At 38.1% G+C, this 27,467-nt stretch overlaps 1 protein-coding gene across 11 annotated transcripts in view; it reads left to right on the top strand.

The window, feature by feature from the left end:
- Window positions 1-27,467, top strand: part of kirrel3b (kirre like nephrin family adhesion molecule 3b) — a 164,773-nt gene that overhangs the window by 107,441 nt on the left and 29,865 nt on the right. For 6 of the 11 annotated variants that reach the window (XM_041995101.1, XM_041995106.1, XM_041995105.1 and 3 more), the window contains 3 exons: window positions 10,879-11,048; window positions 16,446-16,596; window positions 24,870-24,975. In XM_041995101.1, coding sequence (XP_041851035.1) covers window positions 10,879-11,048; window positions 16,446-16,596; window positions 24,870-24,975 — 427 coding nt within the window. The remainder of the gene's footprint in view (window positions 1-10,878; window positions 11,049-16,445; window positions 16,597-24,869; window positions 24,976-27,467) is intronic. The other 5 variants (XM_041995107.1, XM_041995103.1, XM_041995102.1 and 2 more) reach the window with 1 other exon arrangement.

Below are 27,467 nucleotides of genomic sequence, written 5' to 3'. Positions count from 1 at the left end.
TTGCAAGCAAGCAATATGCAGCAGTACCTTGCTGTATTTATGTAAGAAATCAGAAATGAGGGGGAGGGAAGCCTTTCTTACCTATTTGGCTTACTGAGGGTGAGAGAGTTTATCATTCTTCCCCAAAAGCCAGAACAGAGGGTGTTTGTTTAATCCCCTGCCAAGCTAGATGACTTCTGAAAGCACTGCCAAAGAGAACTCTAGGCTGACGTACACACACGGTAATGGAGGAAATATATGCAAGGTCTGTGTCACTGCAAACTTCAAGTTGTCAATTACTTGCCAGTGGTGACAGTGTGTGTCTATCGACTTGGTAGACAGCTACGACCACGCTCACACACACTCACAAAGACTGCACATACAGATAGAAATACCAAGCCATATACACAATATACTTTGACACACATACGTGCAGCCACCCCTTCTCTGAGCTGACAGCAGAATAAATCTGCAGTAAAACTCTCTCCTCCATCTTTCATAACTCAATATCAGCCCAAACTCTTCATGTGCCATATCAGAGGAATCTCTCTCCTCCTGACTTTAATAAGCCTCGAAATAAGACAAACATTTCACATCATTGCCAAAGAACAGAATGTTTTCCACTTTTTCTGCTTTTCATCTTAATAATTACCTGAAGTTTTCGTTGAAAGACATGCGACTGGTTTGAGTCCAACATGTAACAACAGTGACCTCAACTAACCTGCCTGTGTTCATAAAACTATAGCAACTGTTTTACCTGTTCAACTGTTTGTCAAAGAGTAAGAGCACGGAGGTAAATACGGCTGACGTCATTGAAATGAATGCCAGCGAGGTTCCCTCATCAAAAACCACCAGGAACTAATCAGATAGTGAACTTAAACTATCCAAGCACTCACCAGTCTTGCAGGGTTACCCTGACATGCCAAAGGACAATTAAGGTCTTGTAAATTAGCAATAAAGGAAGACAATGGATGGTCTGGAGATCTTCATGGCTAATTTTATCCCTTGCAGCAACTTGCTGCTCCTCCAAAACTTTGCTCTAATTGTTATACGTTAGGAAACAGTGAAGTGAAAGAGAGGGAATCAGCATCATCTGATTGAAGTCTGTGACTGGAAAACTATTCTGAGGTGTCCTTTATTCTTCTTAATCTGCAAAATGGCAATCCTCTCCCCAAATCAAAATGTATCTTAATGCTATAATTAAAGATGGTGTTTCTATTTGACTGTCATTTTGGTAGATTAGTCTCTTACATAAGTCTTTTTTGTATTTTGGATTCTTTGATTTGTTCTTATATCCATCTCTCTCTCTCTCTTTATAACTGTGTAAATGCATAATTACTCATGAACTTGAGTCATCTCAAATGAAAGAAGTCATAAAAGGAAATTAATAACTCTGAAATACCAATAATCCATGTGATCTCCATGGATTAAAGTTTCTAAATCACCCACTGAAGCATTCCAAACAAGTCCAAGGAAAAGCAAGGTCACAATTTTTAATTGATCAATATAGTTCGTGCAGATTCACAGGTTAGTCTATTTTTTATTATTGAAGCGGGCATGTTGTTATCTTTTAAAAATACAACACTGCAACTGATTTGAATCAGGAGGCTTTCATGATCATCCATTAGCCTGTTGCAGCTCTGCCTAAATGCAGCTTATGTTACTGGTCAAAATGCTGAGATCAGGCAGATTTTTGGAAATATTTTGAGCCCTCAACCTTACTTGAAGTAAACAAAGCACCTATAATCTGTTAAACTTATTTAGAAGAAAATTTATTCCCCTTGCACAAAGTTGATGGCTGTAATGTTCTGTATATTGCCTTCCCATATGTGCTAAGTGTTGAAGTTGAATCAGAAAAAGCACATGAGGAAATGTGATATATTTTAATAAACAAAAGAATCATTTGAATGCAATGAAAGATTGTTATAAATATGATAAACTACATTCTACATTCAAGTCTGCATGAGAAAGGAAAAAGAATATATATATATATATATATATATATATATATATATACAAATATGAATTCATATAGCTTCCTTTATTGTGGTGTGTAGAATTTTTAAGCATTTTTAGATTTACATTTGACTTAAGCTGACTAAACAAGACTATATTTTCTGTTCAGTAATTAAAATAAGATTTACGAGCAGTTATTGCAGGGAGTGAAACTCAAAGACCTTCCTCAACAGCTGTCACAATGAAACGCAGAGACAAACACAATATGATCCGGGTTTTCTGACAAACATAATTGATAGCATGCCATTTGAATGAACCATTGTGTGCAAGATATTTGTTTTCCTTTCCTGCATTGTTAATGTTTTGGACCCACGCTTCAGTAACAATACTCATGTGCACAAAAGCCCAAGGGTATCTTTTGTTATTGTTGCTCCCAACTGCCAAAGCTGAATCAGCCTTTTCTGTGGATAAGTCTGAATTCATTATTTCTCAAGGATCACTCTGCCATCTTTTTAGTAATGAAAATGAACTTTGAGGGCAGGGTAAAAGACAGAAAGAAAAAAAGGAAGAAAAACTAAAGAGGACATTTATGATAGATGTGAGATTAAAAGTTTAGTTTAAATGAAAGTTTAATGATGTTTGGTAGCATTGTAATGGCACACGCAACTTCCAGGTTTTTCTTCAACTCGCTGCCAGGAAGAACTCATTTAATTTACAATTACTTGGTCATATTTATTATAAGTGCAGCTAAATGTGTTTCCTTTACCTCTGATTTAACACTTAGTTCTATCAATTCACAAGTAACAGTATATGATTTAGTTATTTTATTTTTTTTTTATCATTAAACAGTATTTTCTGAGTATTAAGCACCACCCGATCCTACTCAATGATGCTAATGTGTTCACTCTTGTACTACTCTTGTACTAGTAATGGTGTTAGAACTCATACATGTGGAATAAGTGTTTTATTGTGAATAATTGCACATGTTTAGATATTATCTAAAATTACGTAAGAAGTGTTCCTACTGACATGTAGAGGTACTGAAAATATATTAGTGTCTCTCCTGTCAATATTTCACTGTTATTTCACAGTGAATTTCTTGATGAGCAATACGGGAAATGAGGAATAAGTCACAGACGTGGAACCTGAGCAAATGTCTAACTGTACCCAACTCAATCAGGTATCTGTTTAAATTATCTGTAAGGCTTATCAGCTTAATTTTCTACTTACAAACATCTACTTGCTTCCACCAAAACAGACCTTAAAATGATTATCTTTAAAGCTGTAAAGAGATTTGAGTTGAAAATTGCATCTGTACTCAGATTAAACATTTCTCATCAGTTCTGCTCATGTATTTTTAACCAATATTTGAAATTTAGAGCTGGTTTAGAGTTATTCTAACTGTGTTGCATTTTTTTTTTCTTGTTTTAATTAAAACATATATTGTGCTGGTGAGAAACAGCATATGTGAAGGTAGATTAATCAGTCAAATGCTCCTTTTTCTTTATCTTTAGCAGCCACGGTAAGCATTTGTTTGGCAGGTGCCTGGAAGGAATTTACTTATAATCATGCTTATAATCTACCGGAAAGGCAAAAAAAAACTGTTTCTTATTTTGTTATTTCAGGAAATACTATCCAAACATATCCATTTATTCCTTTTATCGTGCAGTTCTACTGAATAATTGAGCTTCCTTTCTTGAGAAACTCCTATTAAATTTCTTAGCTTACTGTGTAAGTAACTGATTTGTCTCCCACAAAAGTTGATTTAAGACATAGCCAAGCATCTTAAGACTTATAAGCAGAGATAAAGTATCCTAAACAGCAGTCATTTTAGAACAAAGTCTGACTGTAACGCTCATATAAAACTGCTTTTTCTGCCATTTTCTCTGTAACACGAGATGAGATGATAACTACTTCTATGATATCAGAGACGCTGTGAACAGGTGCATGATTATGGTTGACAGACTGCATGTAGGATGATTTTTCTTCCTGTCTCTCCATTTCAATTGAAGGAGGAGAGCTGATGTGAATACATCTGCAAGAACTGATTGAAATTCATTATGCAGCTAACTCTTATTAGCAGACTAATGATTTGCATTAAGAAATTTTTACAAGGCCGAGAAAGTGGAAATAAAAGTAAACATAAGATGTTTTTTTATGATATTTTTAACTTTGATTTAGAATCAGTGAGCCAAAACTGGCTCCTGACTCTCAAACACACACACACTAATATATATAAATCCACAGCAAAAGCGCAAAGCTCAGCCGAATGGGGAGCGGCAGTGTCAGCACCCTCCCAATCTGTGGAGAGCAGCTTCTGCGGCTGCACATGGCTACGCTGTGACGGAGCAAGTGCTGCATGTCTCTGACAGCTCTGGCATCTCCCCACTCCTTATTTCATCTTCATCTTTCCTTCCCTCCTTTTACTTGGCACTGTTCGTGGAGATTGTGGCAGCATTGCCACCCAAAGCTAACTGTTTCCTCCAAGCATTTTAAATGGTGTGAACACTTGAGTCTTTTTATTTCCTCTCTTCTCTAACTTTGTTTCTAGTTGCCATTTTTTGTGTTCTTATTATACGTCAGCATACATTTTCTCCTCCCTTAATGTTTGTGTTTGCCATTTTCCACCCTTCATGAGTGTGAAGTTGATTTGTATTTCCTCTCATTCATTCACACATGCATTTCTCTCTGGCTTGCATTTGTGTGCAAAGACTTGTGCTTTCAAACAGATGTTCAATGACAGCTTTCAAAGAGGTGCCGCTGATCTGGGCCAGTGAGCCACACATGTTTGATGTATCCACCTGTGCTGGGTGGTACTCTTTTTCTTTTTTTTCTTTTTTGTGTGTCTCGATTTTTCCCTGATCTATCAGAAACTCTGCAAGCTGTCGTGGTGGGGTGACAGGCGGCTCATGTGAGCATCTTTCTGAAATAGACAGGACAGTCAGGAAGCTCGTTGTTTTTTCCGGACACGTCCGTTGAAGTACAGCACTACAGAAGCTTGCCAAATCTCCCCTCCTCCACATCATCCAGCCTCCTTGTGAGGAGCCCTCTCTCATTCTTTTGCTTTCAAATTGCTTTTCCTTCTGCTTTCTTGCAGTCCTGGAAAGTCAGGGTGCTTACAGGATTTCATTGGCTGTTTTGGAGAAGTTCCCACAATGTTGGTTTGCCCCCCGAGAACCCAGCAGGTTCACCATCAGCAGTAGCAATCTAAGGGAGGCTTTTCGGCCAACTACAATGAGTGTAATCAGCTCACTCACATAAATTCCGGTTTTATGTTTTGTGGTGGGGAATTTTATGTCTGCTGTTTGGAGAATTCATATGTATCACAAGAGCAAAAGGCAGCTTTATAAGCCCCGAGGGTTTATTCGGACCCCTCTTGGAGGTGACGGACTTACAGCCTTGCTCTGTTGAGTTAATTACACATCAATATGCCTTGGTCTCATTTATGGATATCTTTGATTTTGCACTAAAAGTAAATGATCACACTAAAGTCCACACTTTCTGACATCATCGTCTCCTCCATTTTTCTTGGATCCAAGGTAGGGTTTGCAGTTATGATGGCAAATTAAAGCAACTTTAAAAGTTCTAGACTGGAAAGCAAAAATTAATCTAAAAGACCAACTGGTGGGACAGACTGATTAAAACTGGGACACACTAATTTGGATTTCTCGCTAATATAAGAACAAATGACTGCTTAGAGCACACAGCCCACCATGACATCTGTGGTCCAAGAAGTCACTGAATCTATTGCCAAATCAAAGCATGTGACCGTATAAAAGTACTTTTGAATGATTAAAATAATGAACTGGGTGTATGCTAAAGCTGGAACACACAGCATACACCTTTGATTGCTCCAGACTTGTATAAAACCCATCATTACAGATTTTCAGTCATTTTTCTTTCATTTTTTAAAACCTACAATCACTAAATGACTTGCTAAAGCTGATATCTGCAGGTGTGCACGCCTGTGGTGTCCATGTCTCTGCATGACCAGGAGAATGCAAATTTGTGAAAGTGTTGAAAGGGATTACATTATTATTTCAATGGGGGAAAAAATGCAGTGAGTGGTGCAGGGTTAGCAGTGAGTCAGCCCTGTAATTAAAGAGGAGCGATCAATCTGTACCACTGACCACACTACTTATGCCAAGTCCATCGAATAGCTGCAGTAAAGAGCTAATTTAGAACCATTAGGGACTGCCAAGTTTGCAAACAGCCCAGTAATGATGATGGCTGATTCAAGTTCAAGGCTTGGCCTCTGTATAACTGTCAGACCTGGCAGTCATGAGACAGTATCAGTAAAAGATCTCGCATGAAGAGAAAAATCTTTTTTAATTATTTCCTTTTCCTATTCATTTTTATCTTCAGAGAAAGTTGAGTTATTGATCAAATCTTCCTGTTTCCTCTGCAGACACAAATGCTCTCATTTGCCAGGAAACAAAACACAAACGTTTCCAGCTTTGCAAGATCAAGTCTAACTGCCACATTGCCTTGATTAGAAACCTTTCCCTTTAATTGGTGGCCATCACAAGTCAGTGCTTGCTCATTTGTTTACATACAGTAGACAACAATTTCAGTCCAGGCTGTATCAGTTGGCACTCTCTGCATAAGACCTCAAACACAACGAAGGACAGAAAGACACAAAGGTATGACTGCTGCAGGGTGGAGGCAGCCAAGCATGTCCGTCATCTCCTCGTTGAGCTAGCCGTTCACCCTCAGAGTTGTGCTGGCAAGCAGCCCTCCACCTCCAGAGGGACATGACCTGAAAGTGCACCAGAGCAGTGTTCGCCTGTGATTTCCATGTAGCTCCACTATGCATGAAATCTTAAACTCTTCTTGCACTCTATGCTCCGATATCCCTCAATTGCAAACATAGCACTGAATGATGGCAGAAACTGACACTAAATGCCAAAGGGAGGGTCATTGCCACCTATTAAAACCATCCATGAAGGTATAGCCATATTAATTAATGGTGTTACTTTCTGAACCTGGCACCTTTTTTCAGCTTGATGTCCTATCACACATGAAAGATGAATGTTTTCTTGGAGAGAAAATAAAAGAGTTAAAAGCCTCTGATCTCACTTTCTCTGAGAGTTTGGAGCACTTAAAGGAATAACAGGAAAATCACCTCACTTGAATGTGAGCTTTTCAAGTCTGAGTCCTATCAGTCACATTCTGTCAGACTCCCCTATCTAATCTCCCCCACTCCATATAAAACCTTTTATGGCTGCCTTATATGCTTGACATTTAATTAATGTTTCAGTCATGTGTGGAGGAGAGCACTGACAGCAAGCCAATAACACTGGATCTTTGCAATCAGCTGTCATGGAGCAAACACTGAGTCTCTCTTCTTTTTTTGTGTGTGTGTATGTGTGTGGAGAGTCCTGGCTCATAATGCTTTTCTCATGTTCCCTGTCTCATTTGCATACTATGCAGTAGCCCTATTCTTAGCATCAGAATAAACTAATGTGATCCTCTTGACCTTGTTTCCAGTTGTTCACAGAGACCAGAAGGTGACCACATTCTCACAGATTCTTTCTTACTTGCCTAGATCAGCATACTCTCTTGTCTGATCTGCTTGTGCTGACCTGAGATTCCTCTACCTCCCTCCCCCTTCCGCATATTAATGAAGAGCACATGAAAGCGAGCCCGCCAGAATTAATACTGCATCTCAAGTCAAGCACATATAGGAACCAGGCAGTCTGAAATGTCTTTGAAATAGCAGATTTACAGGTCCAGCTGGTCAAAGTTAGAGTAGTCTGGTCTAGTCAGGGGACAGACTTCGGTGTTCCCACGCAGGACTGATTCAGTCATTACTCACTGTAAATTTGAGCAAGAAAACATTTTCCATGTTTTAAATCTGTAATATTATGCAAATGCATTAGTCATAAGAACAAAAGATCAAAATGCCACCCCCATCCTTAAATCAAATGACAACAGGAAGACCAAGATGCTCTTGTCTTTAACAAAAAATAAAATAGTACATAGTAAAATAATAGAGTGTAACTATGCTGCTCCAAATACAATCAGATTACCAATTTTAATATCCAGTCTCACCAGATAACAAGTAATTGGTACATTTGTCCTCATGTTCTCAGCATAGTGTTAAAATCCACAATTAGATATTGTGAGATAGTAAAGTTTCACCCAGCTGCTGTTGCTGTTTTGTGCAGGTAGTATCCACATCAGATAACAGGAGCTTTAACCACTGAGTATTAAGATATGGATTCTCTTAATGTGAACTTTCGTAATTTAAACAGCATCATTTTAAAATCTCAGCATAACCATGTACTTTTAAATTCTATATTTAACCTTTAGTTTTTGAGGACCAATGTAGAAAAATAAAGTTTCCATTACTAATTCATGAGAGTTATTAGAGTTTATGTATCATATGAGTAATGTGATACATAGCTAGATGTTGCAAATGAAGAGCGTCAGCATGCAGAAACACTCAAAAGTTTAACATCATTATGTAGAAATAATGTGAATAGATATAGAGTGTGAACAACATTACATAAGCTGTGTCTAAAATGAGAAACGAAAATGAAGTAATTGTGGAGACATTTCCATTAAAATGTGACATTTTATAAGCTGTCATGAGATCACACAAACCATGCAAAAAATTATAGCACCTGAGTTAGTTTAGAGTAGGTTTGCAAGCTTTTGAAGGTAGTTTGAAATGATTTCATTGGCATGAAGCCCCGCATCAAAACACTTTCCGGTAGCCTCGGGATTTTACTGGATGTGTCTGCATGTGAGAACACAATGCTCACATGTTCGAGCTAATTTCCAAGAATGGAAAAAGCTTGTGTTTTCTGGCCTTAACATCTCAGTTGGAGGATCAGAAAATGACAGGAACAGATTGTGGACAAAGAAAAAAAAAAAAAGAAAAGGCGGGATTTACCAATTTTATTATCATTAAGAGGGCTGACGGCTCCCTCTCTGTGACAGTCATTTTCCCATTACAAATAACGAGCTGGCTTAAGTATCTTGGAGATTTCAGATTATCAGACAGTGTTGTCTAACACAGCCTGAGGGATCCAGTGTAATGCTATCTATTCATGTTGTATTTGTAGACATGTCCCTTGGGAGGCAGTGACCTCAGAGCCCTCAGAACACTGAGGGTAAACAAACTACTACCGACAACAGGGAAGGATTTACCTGGCTTGTTTCAGAGGGTGTACTTGTGTTCAAAGAATCATGTTTAAACATTTTCTTAAGAAAAAAAAACAGCATGAAAGTTTCAGCTGTTTCACAACCATCTGCAATGTGTACTCATCTGTTTAGGGGTTTTTGATGAACTGTTATTGCTGCTACCAGTGCACACACCGCATTTTCTTTTACTGCTAAACAGGAAATAAAGCAACTAGCTCCACGTAAAATGTGGAATTATGCAGAATTTCGTGTGAATATTTCTTATTAATCAAAGTTCACTTTAGACCAGGAGCTACCACCGTCATTAACAATGTAAAGAGGTAATTATGGAACATGCACCAAATGGCCACAACATTAAAACCATCTGCATATATTTTTTACTGATTAAATTGGGATCTGATGAGTTTAGAAAAGAGTTTTTTCTAAATATTTTGCTTTGTATTAAAGCAGTATTGACATAAATGCCAGCAGCCATGGTTTATCAAGTGAATGTTACATTTTAATGAAAAAAAAACAGCAACATTCATTTCACATGTCACTGGTTTTAATGGTAAAGTAAAAAAAAAAAATATTGAAAAGACATGTCATCCATAACTATAATCAAATCTGTGGTTTGATTTAAGTAAGATCTAATAAGACCACAGCTTTTAAGTGAATGTAGCTATCTGGGAATGAGATAAACCTAGAGGATGTGTTTGATCATTGCATGAAAAAAAATTCCATTTACCATCTTCAAACTAAAACTAAGTTGAGGAAAGTCATTATACGATTTCTTTTTTTTTTTCTTTCTATCTGCTATTTCATTTCAAGATTGTGCAACACAGAACTATAAGCACACTTTTATGGCCTCACACTCTCACTTATATCTGCCATGAAAGAGTGCTTTTAAACACGTTATCATTAAATCTACAAACATATCGCAAATTACATTTTCTCTGTTTTCATCCATCTCAGGTCTGTTTGACAGCAGAAATCTAACCCATAACAACCTTCCATCCAATCATGATGCTATTGCAGGGGAATATGGCAGCTGCCTGCAGCCTTTGATTTCATCTTGCCCCAGATCTGCATTGTAATGAGCACTCGGGTCAATCAATAATTCACTGCAGTTTCACTTATAAAAAAAAAAAAAAAAAGAAAAAAGAAAGAAAAAACAGATCAGCTCATGGGTAAAACAGGAATCAGACTTTGATCTGTGCCATTAGAGGCACACACTCGATTGAAATGCTCGCTCTGGATGTTGTATTTGTCAACAGTGAGAGAAGCAGAGGACAGAAGTGTGTCTCTACCTCTCTGATCGGGGTTATACATTTGGAAAACTTACATTTGCTGCTGACATGTACTGTGTGTGTATGTAGCTTATGTATGCTTTGACTGATGACAGCTGATGGTTATTTGGAGACTCATGCTGCGACTTCTGCTTTTAATACCTCAAACCACACTGTTCAGTTTTTCTGTAAGTGTAGAGTAAACATGTTTCTCACTGTGAAGTCATCACCTTTGGAGAACAAATCAACAGTAGTTATGGCTTTTATTTGTCAGGAGAAAACACAATGAAACAAGTGTTTTTTTCTGCTATCAGCTTCTTAACAACACTTGTCACAGTATGTAGAAACTAACTAAAACAAAATTAGGTTTTATGTCATTGACTCATTACAATTGGCTATTATCATTAGTTGGTATTATTGTGTTTAGTCCAATTATCAGACAAGCTAAAAAAAACAACATGATCATTAACAAGCTGCCAATACTTATCTGAGACTTGCTCTTTTTATTTTTTTCTAACTGTAGTTCCCCCAGAGGACCCAGTCATCAGCGGCGGGCCGGTGGTGAGCCTAAGGGCTGGAGACCCACTTAACCTGACCTGCCATGCTGACAACGCCAAACCTGCGGCCTCAATCATCTGGATTCGCAATGGTGAGGTCCTCAATGGGGCCATGTACTCCAAGGTAAGCACAGAGGTGTGTGTCATAGCAGGTATGTAAACCAGCTGGGGAAGGGGTGATGCATGAGACTCTGGGAGAACGTTGTAGTGGGTAGTTAATTCTTTCAATTCTCCACTTCTGTTGCATTTAATTTGTTTGCACGTCTTTTTATTTTTTACCTATTTTTTATGGAAGTAAATTTTATAAATGAAAGCAAAAACATTCGTTGCTTTACAATTTTTGCTTTTTGCTGTAAATAATTATAGCACAACACTAAACATTTATGAAGTCTTTGAACCAGTGTTTGGTGGGTGTTAGCAGCCTTAAAAATGCTTATTTTAAAATTAAATCCTTTTTTTCTTTCCTCTGATGTACAAAGCAGATGGCGAGATCATGGAACCATCATATATCAATAACTTTGCATTTTGATATCCACCTACAGCAGCTTGTATCATCCCAACCTGTTGCACACTGTCACTTTTTCTTTGCTGGAATCTGCCTGGATCTTTTCACAATGCACATTCTTCCCCAACAACACGCGGCACAGCAGAGTAACAATTACCACCATTCTTGTGTCGCTGCCACCTGACCCCACAGAGTCTTGATTGACACCAGCCCTCAAGGCTAATCATCCATTCAACATTGTCGTGCTCTATTTCTGGTGAAACAAAGCACAGAAAGAAACAAGGCACTTAGAGCACTAACTCCTCCCTCACTCCCCGTGCTGCCTCATCCCATTATTGGTATTTGTGAAAGAGCAGATAAATGCCATTGATTGAACTAAGGTACGGCACCGGGTCGTTTTGAATAAAGGGAGCAGTGTAGGTGCTGTTTGCTAATGGTGGGCAGCGAGTGCGCTTCCTGCCATTCACTTCCTCCTCACAGCAAAGGCAGATATGAAGACATTCTGTTCTGGTGGTTGACGGATGCTCACAGGCATTCGCTGAGCCCAAGTATGTGCTTCTCGCCTCTTATCTCTATTGCCTAGCATTAAAAAGCAATGGATTCAATTAAAAGAAGATGACTTTTTTGGGTCCGGAGAGCAGCGCGGGGACATTTTGCAAGCATAATCATCTGCTCTGATGGTCTTCTCATATCCCACAGATGAAGAGGTCTAATGTGAGCAGATGTGGTGGAAGATTCACTGAGATGGCTTTCCTGATGGTGTCATATGTAATGATAGTTCTGACCCACCCATAATTTCCTACTAAACCTCATCTCTGCGACCTCATAGAAAGTTATTTACTGGACCAGTGATTAAAAAGTGTACGACTAAAGCTATCACTTGGCAAAACTGTGTTAGTTTTCAACATAGCAGAAATGATACATTGCTGATCATTAGTTAAGGTAGCGCTAAAGAAACATAACTGTAGTATGTAATGGAGGAGGCTCTTCATATAGTTAAAGGATGAAGTAAGATGAACAATTCGGATATGAAAAAACTGCCGTCTTGTCCATAAAATGCTCTACTTTGCTAAAGCTGAGCTGCACAGAGACCAACTGCAAAGGACTGTTTATGATGTGTACCTCAGAAGTGTGCACATTTGCATTGTGACTATTATTGAAAAAAACATGCTTTCTTCAGCTAGAAAGTCTTTATCACTGATGAGCTACATGGTGTTCAGAAGATTTGCGTGGCAAGCTGAGGAAGCTCTCTCAGTTTTAAAGGCTTTAAGGAAATAAAAGAAAACAGTAAGTGACATTTTTATGAGTGGTGAGATGAAGGTAACTGCTTATTGTACACTCTTGGCTTTGCAGGTAAAACAAAGTCACTGCTTGCAGGTAACATTTCTTGCATGTTAATTTCAGCAAGAAAATAGCTGGTTTCAGTAATTTTTTTTCCTGGAAATGTCCAAGGCAGCCGCTTTTATCACTCTTTCAGTCATTTTTTCTGTGAGGGGATCTAAGATTTTATGTAATCATATGTATTTATCTGAATTTTAATAGGTGGGAAATTACAACAAAAGGGGCTCTTCAAATTTAACAGACGTTGTTGTATAAAGTTGTTCTCAGTCAAAGGGCTTGTACTTCAGTGGTTCATACAATCTTTATGTGGTCTCTTGCTACACATTTGAGGGATCTTGAAAAAAATAGCAAGCCAATTAACCCCATTTAGTCATCATTCAAATTAAAAGTGAAATATACATTACTTTATCTAATTAGTATCAACATTTTTTTGTTAATTTGGTCATAGAGGTGGCATGAAAAAGAAAATTAAGTGCATTTTCAGGTCTGTAATAATAAATTAAACTCTTGTTTAAAGGAAACTATGTGTGGTGCAAAATTAACAGCGGTTTATTGTAGACACATTTCATATCAAATCAAAGGTGTGTTAGAAGGTTATCAGAATATTAATGATGCATAAATTTGCTTTTGCAACACAGTGATTAGATTTCAGGACTTAATGAATTAGTAAAGGGCTCACTAGTATTACAGATGTCATTAAAGAATGACATTGTTATTATGTGCTGTATTAGGCACAAACATGCCTTCTTAGAAACATTTGCCTTGCCAGTTTGTGTTGCAGTGAAAATGTAAAGTTAGTTGTATAAATAGATCAGAGGTAAATGAACAAAATTTCTTAGCAAACCGTAAATGAGCATGACTGACAACATAATATGATCATTTTGGTTAGAAAAAATAAATGTAGGCTTTTAGAAGCAAGCAAGTAGCTGCAGAAAATTGCCTTTTATGTTTTACTTGCAGCTGTGCACCATCCTATTTAGCTTCTTAGATAGTTTTAGTTAAACTATAGTTAATATGGCTTCAAGAATATTTGCAAAGACTTGCTAAGAGTCATCTGCCCTTACTAAGGAATGTTACGTTTTCTTGCCTCTAATTTACCAGTTGGGGTCATTTGTGTGTCATTCAGTCAACATAATAATTTTCATTACTTGGATGTGGGTCCTGAATGCCTGACATTTTCTTCTTGGCCAGCGTTCTCCCTTACTATTAAAGTTGGTTGTGGCATACAAGTGATAATAATGATAGTAACAATAATAATAATGTACCCCCAGATCCTGATTTGGTTGATTGACTTTTTTCAGGTGTTCTAGGTGAAAGGAAATGCTTCTTGCTTCCCTATGGTCATATCCCAGCTTTACTTAGTGGTGGTAGAGTTGGGTTTTAGCTAGTCAACATGCTGTCAGTAGCAGCCCCACTCTCAGGCTGGTGAGCATTTTGTAGTTTGTGTAAATTAATTGAATAACAAGTTGTTTCTTGTCTGCATGTGCAATAACTTCACAGGTATACTGCAGGTTATTAGCTTTTCTGAGATGGCTTTTTTATTCCTTGAAAATGAAACAACCACGTGGATTACTAAAATCAATTCCACTGCTTCTGAATAAATCATCTTGGGCAGAAATTGAACATCTCTGCTTAAATTCTTATCAGACTCCCTGTGGTTTCTAGTTAAAATGTCTGAGAAACATTTAGAAGCTGTCTTTTTAATTGGCAAGTTACAGTCTTACTAAGTTATAGGCTGGGCTGTTGTCATTATTAAAAATGATAAACAAAGCTTGTTAATATTTTTTTTTTCTGTTACCTTTTAGAGGTAAAAATATTAAAGAAACTGTAATTATGTCTACAAAAAGGGGGAAAAAAACTGTCAATCTGGCTACTTGTGTCATTCTTCCCTGGCATGATATTCTTTATGGGAACAGAAAATATGAAAATTTATCAATTTGAAATGTGAAATGGTGTTGAATTCTGTGCTGCAGCCAGCTAACCCCCTTTCTAAGATTAATGACTGCAGACAGGTCCAGAGCGATGAGGGAAACAATCCAGAGTGTGTCACAGAGGATATTACATTGACATACCCCACGTCTGACAGCTAATGTGTTCTCCTTTAGAAGTGGCTAACGCACAACTATGAATTTCATCACATGGTTCTTCACACACAAATGGGCCTCTTAGAGCTGGGAATTTATAATACACTTTTACAAGAAAGCACTAAAAGAAGAAAAAAACCTGTTTATTTTTTTGCTTCTTTATTCAAAATCTTTAAAGGCAGATAGATGTAAGAGGTGCGTTGAAGTGCTTGAACTATACAGTGATTAGATCAAAACATTTCTTTTAGAATGTCTTCCAATCTGATTTCCACTGGCATTTTAATTACACTGTTCAGACTGTGGTATTGTTGCACTAGAGGGACATCACATTGTGAGATTGTGGCTTTATCAAATTGAAACTCTTGGATTAATGTGGAAAAAATGAGCAGATAATTAAAAGTGGTTGTACTTTGACAATGAGCCAGAGTTTGATACATGTAGGGATTACTGAGTAGTAGTTGAAGTATGCATGTTGCTTAGGTGCTTAAATGTTTCAGTATAAACAGTATAAATGGCTAAATTTCAGTCATGACATATATAATCAACATTTATGTAATTTGTGCTGTATAAGTTATTGTTTTTATTGAAGCATTTTGCAAATATGTAAAGGCATTTGTCTGCAGACCAATGTGCTGATTAGTTGTTGATTTAAAGCATTGTTATTTTTCTTTTCATCTTGTGTTTTAGGAAATGTCGATCCATTTATCCATGCATATATACTTGCATGTCAAGCTAATCCAAAGGTAGCAGTGCGGGAAAGCAAGTCCACTGTGAGACTCTACCAGTCAAAATATTAGTTCTCTTTTCTATTTTAGGAAAATGTTTGATATTCTTCTCTTGTTAGGTCTCCTTTTTTTTTTTTTTTTTTTGTTTATGACAACAGCAGAGCAACAGGGAGCCTGCTTTAAGAGATGGCAAGGAAATGCATCTTGACTTTGTGGTTGACCACACAGAGCCCCGTTGCCCACGCAATTTGTTCTAGTCAGTGGCTTTGTTCTGTCCTGCACTGTTTAACATAGACTCCCAGAGCCCTCCTCTGAGCGACTGAGAAAAAGTGAGAGCTACTGAGTGCTACCAACCGATTCCAGATGGCTTCCACAATGTAGGGCTCAGAGGATGAGCGCTGAAAGAAGATTGATTTCCTTTGTGGAGTATGACAAGCCGTGCACTAGAGCGCAGCTCTCCAGACAGACAAAAGGAAACTCAAAAAAACATATTTCAAGTTTTTTTTATGTATTATTTTTTTCCTCATATCATATCAATCTGCTTTGCTGTAAGACTACAGGCTAGAATGTTCTGATGGTTTGCCTCTGTTTTCCCAAGGGAACAGATGTGTGCATTTACGAGTTGTCTGCCATTTTCCTTTGATTTTCACAGTTTTACACCTTACCCATCAAAGTTTACCCAGCAAAGTGTTTGCTCTTCCTTTGTTCTCCGTTTGCATGTCATTTAAGCAACTTCAATTGACAGTATGGAGAAATGTAATCCAACATGTGAACATTTGTTCAGGTTGTGAAAATGAACTTTCAAGATCATAGATGCTTAACACTTGCATCCACAATTCCACCTTTGCTTTACTCAGTGTTTCCTCACTCTTTTTTAGACCTTGCTCCGGGATGGAAGGAGAGAAAGCACCATGAGCACACTCTACCTATCGCCATCCAACATCGAGACCGGCCAGCAGATCATCTGTAAGGCCTCCAACAAGGCCGTGCCCAATGGCAAGGAGACCAGTGTCACGATTGACATTCAGCGTAAGTGCTCCACTGCTTCCATCCTCTCCATGTTTTTCAGTGTTCACCCAACTAATATTTTAAAGTGAAGTTTTTAAAGATTATATGGAAAGAATAGGTATGACGCTGACAAAACACCACACATGAATAACACTTTAAAACATGTAGGATTTATTGTAGGATCTGATGGGCATTTATAATTGCTTTCCGTTCTGCTTTCATACCATCTAGGTAGATGGATTGGTGATGCATCATAGTTTTTTTTGTTCTCTATGATGGTAAATCAAAGGGTCTGTCCATCTCCAGTGATTACAGCTTCTTTTTCTGGTCCAGCTACCTGCTTGCTATAGCACAATGCAAACTCTCTCCACCACTTTTACTTCCTTTCTCATGCCATCAATCTTTTTGATGTGAACATCCACAATTCCCCTGCAAAATAGGCGAAGTAAGCCCAGCGTGTAAAACACATTCAGCCTCAATTGTCAGGGAATCTTTTTTCGATCAAGAACCACTCACAGTAAGAGAAGGGCTCAGAACAATGGGATTTTGCATCATTCACAACCCCTTCAACACCATTAAGTATGACTAATAAAGCAGAAAATGCTATTTAGAGAGCCATTATGACTGACGGCTCCATTCTTTTCATTATGTACATCGCAAGAGGCAAACATGGCGCGAGCAGGCGCAGCACAATCGGGCCAACTCGGGCACGGGAGTAAAAAAAAAAATGATTAACAGTTGTTGGTGTTTGCAACCCTTGCAGTTTGCCCTCCTCATTTTTCTGCCTTGCAGCCTTAAAGGGAAGTCTGCCCACATGTAAACTGATTTGTCACCACGCATGATGATGTGTCTGTGATAAATGCTTGCCATCTTAGCGCCATCCTTACTTCTGGGTGTATGATTTAACCCTGAAAAATGAGCGGGGCGGATTTCTAATTAGCATTCCAAAATGTCGTCTTTACGCAATTAAATCTCCTGAAAACATTTTTCACAGTGTGAGATCAAACCGACTAATTGTCGAGATTCAAACTGTCTCCTACAAGGCTAAAGCTCCTGTCTCCCTCCTTCTTCCTCCCCCCCTCCAAACCCCTCCTCAGATTTTTGACAGGTAGTGTTTTCAGCAGAGACGTTGCAGTTTATGCAGACATCCTCTACTCCAATTAAATCCTTTCTAAAATGAAACACACTGCAGCTAAACTTTGATATATTTGGTTATTAGTTTGGTTGACAAGGTCAGTGGCTTAACAACAGCATGTGAAATGCAGATACAAAAACATAGGTGACAAGTTGGTTGCGGACTGCTCTTTGAACTCTCACCTCTTTTGTAAAAACCCAGTTAAAACCTGCTTCTGAGGCATAAACCTGTGACTTAACACATCAGAGTATTCTGTAGAGCAGGTGCTGATAGGTTTTAGCGGCATTTTATAAATTGTTTTTAAAAAAAAAACTGTAACAGCTATGGTATTTCAAGTCCAGCTGGACATGGGAAACATGTCAAAGGATCACTCAATATCTGTGGCCAAGATTACCTGTTGTAGAAAAAAAAAAAAATACAGTAACTTTGAAGACTTTGTTCTTTATCAGCAGTTTGTATCTGGGACGAGTCACATCACTGTTTCTTCTAGTTTTCTACTTTCACATATTCCCAAAGCACTTTGCCTCTTTATGCTTTTACTGTTTATAATGAGGTGATTCACCCAACATTGCTTCTTCATGCATTAAATAATAACTATGACCCTCCATTTACATGTTTATATCCAACAAATTCTCACAAAACAATGTCGTTTTCTTCCTTTTTGCCACCTTTTTAAAGGTGCTTTTCTTCTGTATGTCTTTTATGACAGTACTTTGGCCATTCTCTTGAGCCAAAAAAAAAAAAAGAAGAAGAAGAAGGACCCGCTGCACAAATAGGCTCACTCTAGAAACATGGGCGCTAATAATATATTTTTGTTCCATAATAGATTTTCTATTGTTGCACACTGCTAGAAGACAGACTTGTGATAATTATTTCTCTGTCTATTTGTAATATCAACATGAACTAATACAGTTACATTAATTTGGTAAGATTGAAGATTATAAGGATACAAATCTGGAAACAAGTTCAGTGTTAATGCAGTGTGTGTTTCAGAGGATGCAACACAAAAGCTGCGCTCTAATCAGATGGTGGATCCTCCACTGAAGATTAGTCCTCAGAGAAACTGAAAGCCAGGTGGTACCAAATCGGATGATCTGGATAATTCAATTATTTCTAAGTTAATTACCAGGGCATTTACCTCAAATAGCTCACAATGTGTTAATAGCAGTGACTTAACACCCAAAATGATACTTAAATTCAGTTGCTTATGTGATCTGAATGTTTAGGACATGACTGCCAGATCATTTACAAATCCTTTGTGAGATAATCATTTGCTTTGGAGTGCTTTTATGAAAGTAAAGCATTAATAATTAGATGAATGTAATAATACTGAACAGTTCAGAAAATTTTACACGTTTCTTTTATTTGTAACAGATTTGCACAGCAAACTATTATTTGACACATTTGGAGATCATTTTAAAATCGACTTTAGTTTTCCTCTCTGTAATCATGTATTGCTTGTTGACATGCTTTGTTGAAACTGGATTGGGGAACCGTCTGTTAAAACTTATAAACCTGCACAGAAAAAGAATCAACACAGGGCGCTCCAAATTGTACAAAGACAGGAGAACAAATCAGTCATATGTCATGTTATGCTTAAAATTTCACATCAAATTTTGAGACACTTGCCCTCAGATATCCAAAAAACAGCCAAAAATTTATGTAATGATTTTTTTTTATTATTTTCTTTAGGTCTTTGAAAAATAAATAAATAAAATGAATATGTAGAAAGGTTATTGGTGCCTACCGTAATGGAGACATCATCTTATCATAGATAACAAATATTATCATCAAACCTAAATTCTAACATTTTACTCATTCTTCTTTCATTTATTGCTAAACTACCTGCATATTGTTACCTCTTTGGAGCAGCAGAAACCTTTTACTTCACCCCTCTTTACTACTCTCTCAGTGAACCTTTCTCAGAAATGCTATAAGCCAGCACGCTGCTTATCAAGGCAATGGCTTCTTCAGAGGCTCCCTGTCAACTCGTGAAATAAATTAAACACTTGACAATTTAGTCTTTACAATGATGCCTGAGTGTTCTCTCTCATTTTTTTCATAGAAATAATCACTCACATGTAACTACTCAACTAAACAGCTTCAAAATTGTTAGCAGTGTTAAATGCTTCAGCCGGTAACTAGGAAAACACAAACATACAATGTAATAAAAATGTCCAACATAGTTTGATCTACATAAAGCTGGGTGTCATCAGATGTTGTCAAATTTTCCAGATAAATTAGAGTGTTGTGTCATTCATGTTTAAATATAGACATTTTTGTTTAACTTGAAGCTTTGCACTGTGGATTATTTGATAGTTTGGTCATATTTTGTGCCAGAACTAGATCAAAAGCATCTGGCAAGATGTGATGTTGCATAGTAATTAAATTTTTGCTAGCTGTACACATGCCGTATGTTCAGTAACTGTGCATAACAAAACGCTGCCTTCCTCTGTGCTAGAATGCATTTTACATGAGTTTTATCAGTGGCGCTGCAGTGTGCCACAAATCCACAGCAACGAAAAAGGGATTAATGACAGTCTTTGGTGAACAGATGCTAGCAATCGCAACAGGACCCTTCTGACTGCACACCAGAACAATTTCTGTCCCATCAGACATCTGCCGTTTCGGGCTGAACTCTTATCCTGTTTTTTTGGTAAGACACACACAATCAGAGGTTAAGAGTGCAACTTCATTTGGATCACATTACATCTTGCCTCCAAAAAGTTAATCTAACAGATGATTTTGAAGCCGAGGAACTTAACTTCGTGTCAGGTTTCTCTGTACTACCTGCCAAGCAAAGGGTTAACGCCTTGCAAATATTTCTCTGATTTAGCTCTGTATTGACCATGCACAGATGAAATTGATATTGATGCTCCCATTTTGGTGTCAGTAAGGCAGCAAATAAGCAAATTGTCCCAAATGGTATTGTCTTCCCTGAAAATGTAAATGATGTTCTCTGAGCCTTTAGACTCTAAGAATAAATGCAGGTAAAAACTTTTGCATCTTCTCATTTAATGCTGTTAGTCAAATAATAATTAAAAGTCTCATTTACCTTCCTATTTACAGTTATTGAACAGATCAATGAGATTCTAATAAAAAATATTTATTAAAAATCTTCTCAATCTCTGCTCTTTTCCAGCATTTCATATTCTTCTCACTTCTGTGCTCTGAGGCCTTTTTTCACCCTGCTTCATCCTCATCACAATCTAAATAAGAGTAATCTAAACACAAGCAGGTGCATTGCTCCACAGCTTAAACCAGCCTAAAACCCAATGTATTTGACAACATTTTTTTTCTTTTATCATTACTATAATGCTCACAGCTTACACCTAACTCAGCATTTTCATTCCAAACCAAAAGTTCATACAGTTATCTGACCAAGGTTTAGACAAATTAGCATCTAAATAGCGAATGCACTGGCAATGTTACCAAAATGAAAGGGATTTAGAGCCAACAGAGTAGATTCAGAAGCCTGGATAGACTGCTGACTTCAGTTGTCCATACCATTCCATTAGCTGGCTGTAATTATTTGATAGCAGAGGGGTGGCTACCCCCCTATGGTGTTTTCTTTAGCTGCATGTCTTAACTTGTTTTATGCCTTATGGACTTAAATCAGTAAACTTCCCCAGCACTGTCATGATGTACCGCTGCAGGGAAATATATTTTGGTTGCCACAGTTTCATGTCCTGCTAATTCCCTTCTCATCACACGAATTACAATATTCCTCAAATATTTTCTAGTGCAGTTGCATATCTGCAGAGCATTGCCCCACATAGAAACACGCTTTGAAATGCGAAGGGGGAAATTAATGCTCTGGGGATGAGCAAAGCCAAGGTTCTCCATGTGTTTGCATTGCAAACAAGCTGAGCCGTGTGGGGAGAAAATGAATGCCATTTGTTGAGACTAATTAATAAGGAAAATGCAGATGTGCAATTGGGGAGGATTTGTTTTGGGTATCTTGCTCAACTACAAGCTTTCCTTGCTTAATCAAGTAGATAATGGCAAATTCAAGGCAGAATCTGTGAGTAGGAGGAAAAGAGTATTAGGGTAAAAGGGCAAAACAAAGCTCATTTACAAGAAAACTTTATGCTTGTGAACATGTTTTGACACAGATGTGCTACAAGGAACACAGAAGAACATCTGCCTTCATTAAAATGAGCAAATTCTGAATTTACTCAAGTGAATGACTTATGATCAATATGTTAGACCCCTAGGTTTTTATCAGTCTGTTCTCCCCTGAAGTATCCCACTCAGTCAGCCATGTGACAGCCTGCACATGTTGCAGAGGCTATATGTGCACGAGTGAATTGTCCACAGACAGCTTCTCCATCCTTCAGAGGCATTTGACGCTCCTGGAGTTTGAGACTGGTCCTGCCGGAGAACAGCTGTCTACAGTGACCCAGAGAGATTGGAAATTGAGCTTTAAGAAAGGAAAAAAAAGCAACTTGTGCTGGCACAATCTCCAGGAATGAGAGAAGTTGGAGGATTGTTCCAAAAACACCATCTGTCCTCCACTTTGAATTAACCGATCAAACGCTGTCGGCCAGCTACAACGCCACTCTGCCCAATTTATCCTGTTGTTTTCACTGCCGCTCCAATCAGTCTTGGTATCCACCCTTTTTTTTAAAATTCCATCTATCCATTCCTCTCTCTCTTCATCTGTTACCACTATTCTTGATAAAAAAAAAACATGAGTAATTAATAGTGCAGAATATTGATGCCATCGCATGATTCCTTGCCCAGTAACTCATGCATTTATAAATCAAAGTAGAAAATGGACTTCTTTATTAGATTTTTGTCACATCAACAGGGTCAGAGGTTAGAGATGGTCACGGCCCCTGATTCACAACCCAGGGTCGCTGCTGACAGACTTTTGACAGCTGTTGCTCCCTTAGCTGTCTTTGTAGCTTGGGGAGATGGAACGATCAACAAATTAAATTCATCATGACATTACCTCTTGCTAAAAGGAACTGAGAAGGGGTGGTTTTCTAAGAGAGGGTCAGTCTAATAATTTACAAAGAACATTGATTTTGTGGTGGGACTGACAGTAATGAGCATTTGTGTCCTTAGAAGTCTTCTGGCAGCAAGAAGAAAGGTTAGCATGATTAAAAAGTCTCAGAAAAGGAAGAGTTTTAGTGAAAATGGCTCCTGGATTAGCTTCTGCATTGAATTGTCTATTAACACAGACACTAACTTCAAATCTTCCCACTTTCTTCTTATGTGTGCCTCCCTCTGTATCCTTGCAGATACTAACAGAATTTTTATTGCTACCTCCACTACTGCCACACCTGTCGTTTTGCCCCTTAGGTTCCTTCTTCCTACAATGCCGCTCAAGCAATTAACACAATGTTAAAAACTCCTACTAAGCAGCTAAGGCTATTGCTCAAGGCATGGATAAGTTTCTCATTTTAGCAGTGGCGCACAACCATGTCATCTTCCATATGCACATGAACTACTCACAGATACGAATACACAGTCAAGGTGCCCAGTACTTGGGGAGAACTACTGGTTGATTTTGGCCTTCGGTCTTCCAGGATCCACGTTGTTGTTGCTGCCTGTACTGGCCTGGAGAGAACTGGCACAGGTGGATTTTTGAGGTGTTAGAATGGTTGGTTGGGGTAAGGTTTGTGTGTGTGCATGTGTCTGTGTGGAGGGGGAATTCATCTGTTGATTGGGAATATGGTGTATGAGTGGGAAGGAATGTGGCACCTGGACCACTGCCTCTCTGGGGTTTTGTGGCAGCTGAGCCAGCCTGGAGCATCTGCACAGCTACAGGGTAATAAGCAGTTTTCCTGCACTTCATGCCCACACACGCACACAAACACACACACGTACACACACAATCACATGCTTACTGAGAGACTTTCCATAACTATACAAAGTCATTTGGTTACTTACTGGTATTAGTGTGCTTCTTTAATTTGCCGTTGATCTCTCTGCTCACTGGTTGTATAAATGAACAGAAAGCAAACAAACCATTGTTAGTTCTTCCTTATGAATAGTGGCACCCTACTATTAAAATCCTGGTACCGAAAAAAAAAAACATAAAATAAGAGAAATGTGCTTTATTATTATTATTATTAGTAGTAGTAGTAGTAGTATTAGTATTATTTAGTATTAGTATTAGTATTAGTCTTAAAATTCCGTATTTCCAAATTCCCCATAAACAGTAAAGCTGTACTTAAACCACTGCTGGCTAAAAGGCTCTGAATGAAAACACATGTATAGCATCAATTTTAGAAAGCCCGACAAATAGCTTTACCTGCTTGAAATTCATCCTCTGAGCCTGGGAGGTAAATAGCTGTTTGTTTCACATGGGACCGGATTGATATGAAAATGAACATCTTCAAAAAGAATCCCACCTTTGTCAATTAGGATAAATTAAGTTGTTTACTAAATTTGCATAATCCGAATATTTGTAATTGTAAGAACTGTTTTAATTGTACTGTATCACTGAGGTTGTTCATTGTTTTAATTGTGCTGATTTACACTATGGACTACTTTCTGTTTGCAAATTAGCATTTTGTGAAACTCATTTTCATTTCAACTTTTGTTTGGGTTTACTCCTCATAGCTTCACTAATGAATATATTAGAATAAAAAAAAAAAATAAATCAAAACACTTCTGCATGGTTTCCCACCTGTGAAAAATATTCCAGCGGTGTTAAACAACACAGGCTTAGACGCGTGGTGGGCAGCAGGAATATTAAAGTGAGACTTTGAATTATTCAGGAATAATTGTCTATTACTTGGGAGATAATCCCGCCACAAACTGAGATAAGATGTCACAACTGCTTGCGGCTTGAAGATTATGACAATAACAGTTTGGCTTTAAGGGGATAATTTTCAGCTACAGGCTAACATGCGTGGTAAAGCCACATACAGACCTGCCACATTTGGAAAGTATAGGGTCTCCTGAAGAGGCTAAAAAAGATATCTTGCACAAGTGGTTTTCTTTCTTTGGAGATAACTGAGTTTTCACATCAATTCTAACATTTCTGTATTCTCTTCTCTGCTAAATTTGTTATAAACTTCTCTTTTTTCACAGACAATATCAGAAGCAAAGAGTCTATTCAAGGCTTACACTTCACTGCATCATGCTTGAGGAGGGTGCCAATCGTGTAATTGGTTGTCTTTGTGTCTCTATGTTTTCATAGATCTCCCACTTGTCAATCTTTCAGTGGAGCCTCAGCCTGTTCTGGAGGGCAACCTGGTGAGATTTCACTGCTCTGCAAAGGCCAACCCTCCTGTTACACTCTACAGGTGAGACCATGAAAAGAAGCGTCTCCGCAGTTTAACCCATTCAACTGTAAAGTATTCTGTAAGGTATGGACGAATTATAAAGAGTTAACTTAGAATGAGGTATTCTCTGATAGATGGAGCTGCTGGATAATAATTTTCACTTGAGGTAAAATTTAACTCTCAATATTGCTGGCATTAATCATTGTCAGACACCTTCTTATGATTCCATGACCCCATTACTTCTACTCATACTGAGAAAGGGGAGAATGACAAACAATGAAACACTGAAAGATGTACGATAATGGAAGCACATGAGAAAAATCATTCGGGAAATCTCGCCATGTTCCACTGGGCTGTGGCAAAGCCACACAAGGCGTTGTTATGCAGCTGTTTGCTTTGTGGCCACATCATCTCCCTTGAACTTTAAATGTCCGTCAGTGTGTCGGAGGGAAGCTAAAAATATAATTTGCATGACATCTAAAGAAGATGTCAAGATTACAAGTTTTTTGTTTCGAAATTGCAGTGAAAGACAGGACGTGCCCCAGGGATCTGCAAGTGTTTGTGGTTCAGTGATGGTTGAATTTGAGCTTTTAATATTATTTAAATGGCTCACTTATTTCTGCAATTGAATTGTGTATGAACATGTTCCACTTTCAGGAAACCCATTACCTCCACTGTCAAAAAAAATGTGATCATTTTACTAAAGCTAGAAAGAAATTTACGTAGAAGTGGCCAAAAATACGCAGTTAACAAATCAGACACACATTGTGTGTGTTGAGAACCTTCATTGCCTTTTTTTAAAACTAGAAATACTAAAGATAGGAGAAATGATATGTTTGGGAAATCACAACAAGGATGCAAAGCCTCTTCAGCGGCTCATGCAGCACAGCTCAGACTTGACTACCACTAAAAAAATCACTTGAATGACTTAAAGATTGCCGTTGATAACATAAGTGGGCCACATCTACTCTTTCTTTGATGTTCAATAGGTCTGCTGACAGGTTTTTGAGAACATGTTTTCAGTTTGGCTTTTATGTGAAAGTTGCTGACAAAAATCTCTTTTAGTTCATCCAAGTCCCAGAAAAGAAAATTGTATAAAATACTGAGAGAATTCAACATTTTCTGAAGCCTTTCATTAAGGCAAATATATTGTAGATTTGTGTGCTATATATGTTAATATATGTGTTAGTACATGCTGTCAGAGGCACATATTTACTCTCAAATCTGTAATTGTGATGAAGCCAGATGAAATAAGGAATTATTTTCTCGGATTCTTGCATAGTCTTTCACAAGTACAACACTGAAGTGATTTGTCAAGAGATGGTTCTCTGTGTGGGAGATTTATTTTTTTTAACAAGGCAAAAAATAAACAGAGTCAAATCAATAGGAAAGGAATTGGCTGGCTCTGAAACTTGTAATGGTACTGGGAAATGAAATGGATGTACAACACACTCACAGGTGGCAAAACAGAGATGTTTCCTTTTTGATGGATCATGCCCTTTTGAAAAGAAAAAGGTGGAGGAAGGGCAATGATATTGTGGAAAACGAGGTTTGTATTTGATTGTGTTGGTGCACAGCAGAGACAGAGTGTCTATTTCACCTGCAAAGGGATTTCACCTCTGTTGTTATGGGACTGGATCAATGCTAGAAACAGAGTTCTCTGCAGGGAATCAAGCGCTAAGACTCGATGGAAGCTGAAATGACATTTTCTTTTAGTTTGACAATCTACGGAATAAAAAATGGTTAAAGGTTGGAGCTTAAAGGAACTACAGCACCCCTTTCCCACTCTCTAATTTATTTTTTCCCCTTTCTGTCTTTTCTCTGTCTCTGCCTCTGCTAACAGAAATAATCCAGTGTTGTACCGAAATTATAAAATCATAGTAATAACTTGCTTCAAGGCTGTGCTCTCCATCAGTGTTTCACAGTCTCCCATTTAGATTTATCTGTAGTTTATACAAGAACTTCAGGACTCCTATGCAGTGCTGGCATTCAGGACGGGGGATTTTTAGCCTCATAATGCTTGCCTGAGGGGCTTCAACTGGAGACCCCCACAAAGTCCCCTCCAGAGAGCCATATCACAGTGGAAAGCGGGAAGCTGGTCAAGCAGTGTGGGATCATTATTCAGTACTAATACACTCTGTCTACCCCAGATCAGATAGAGCACAAGGACAGAGTAGTTCTTAGACGGATGGCCTCCTTTCCATTCCCGAGAGAGCCATCCATTCCCAATGTGCACTGCACCACTCTGCCATCCTCCAATTCAATAGACACTTGAGACACAGACCTAAAATAGTGCGAGGGCACTATTCAACGGGTTGGTGCCTCCTGCTGTCTATACCCCCTTGTAATTACCACAGTGGTTGGAGTTAAGGCATTAGGGTGGAAATAAGATATATTTCCACAGATACCTGAATTTTTGCCAGCTCACAGCTCAAGGGACATGTAAAGAAGGAAGTGGAGGCGAGAAAGCTGGAAGAAAAGATAATGCTGAAGTGTCTAAACTAAGTAAAATA

Source organism: Melanotaenia boesemani, chromosome 9 (genome assembly GCF_017639745.1).
Source record: "Melanotaenia boesemani isolate fMelBoe1 chromosome 9, fMelBoe1.pri, whole genome shotgun sequence".
Lineage (NCBI taxonomy): Eukaryota > Metazoa > Chordata > Actinopteri > Atheriniformes > Melanotaeniidae > Melanotaenia > Melanotaenia boesemani.
The sequence above is the reverse complement of the archived record's forward strand: the minus strand, read 5'-3'. Positions and strand labels throughout refer to the sequence as shown.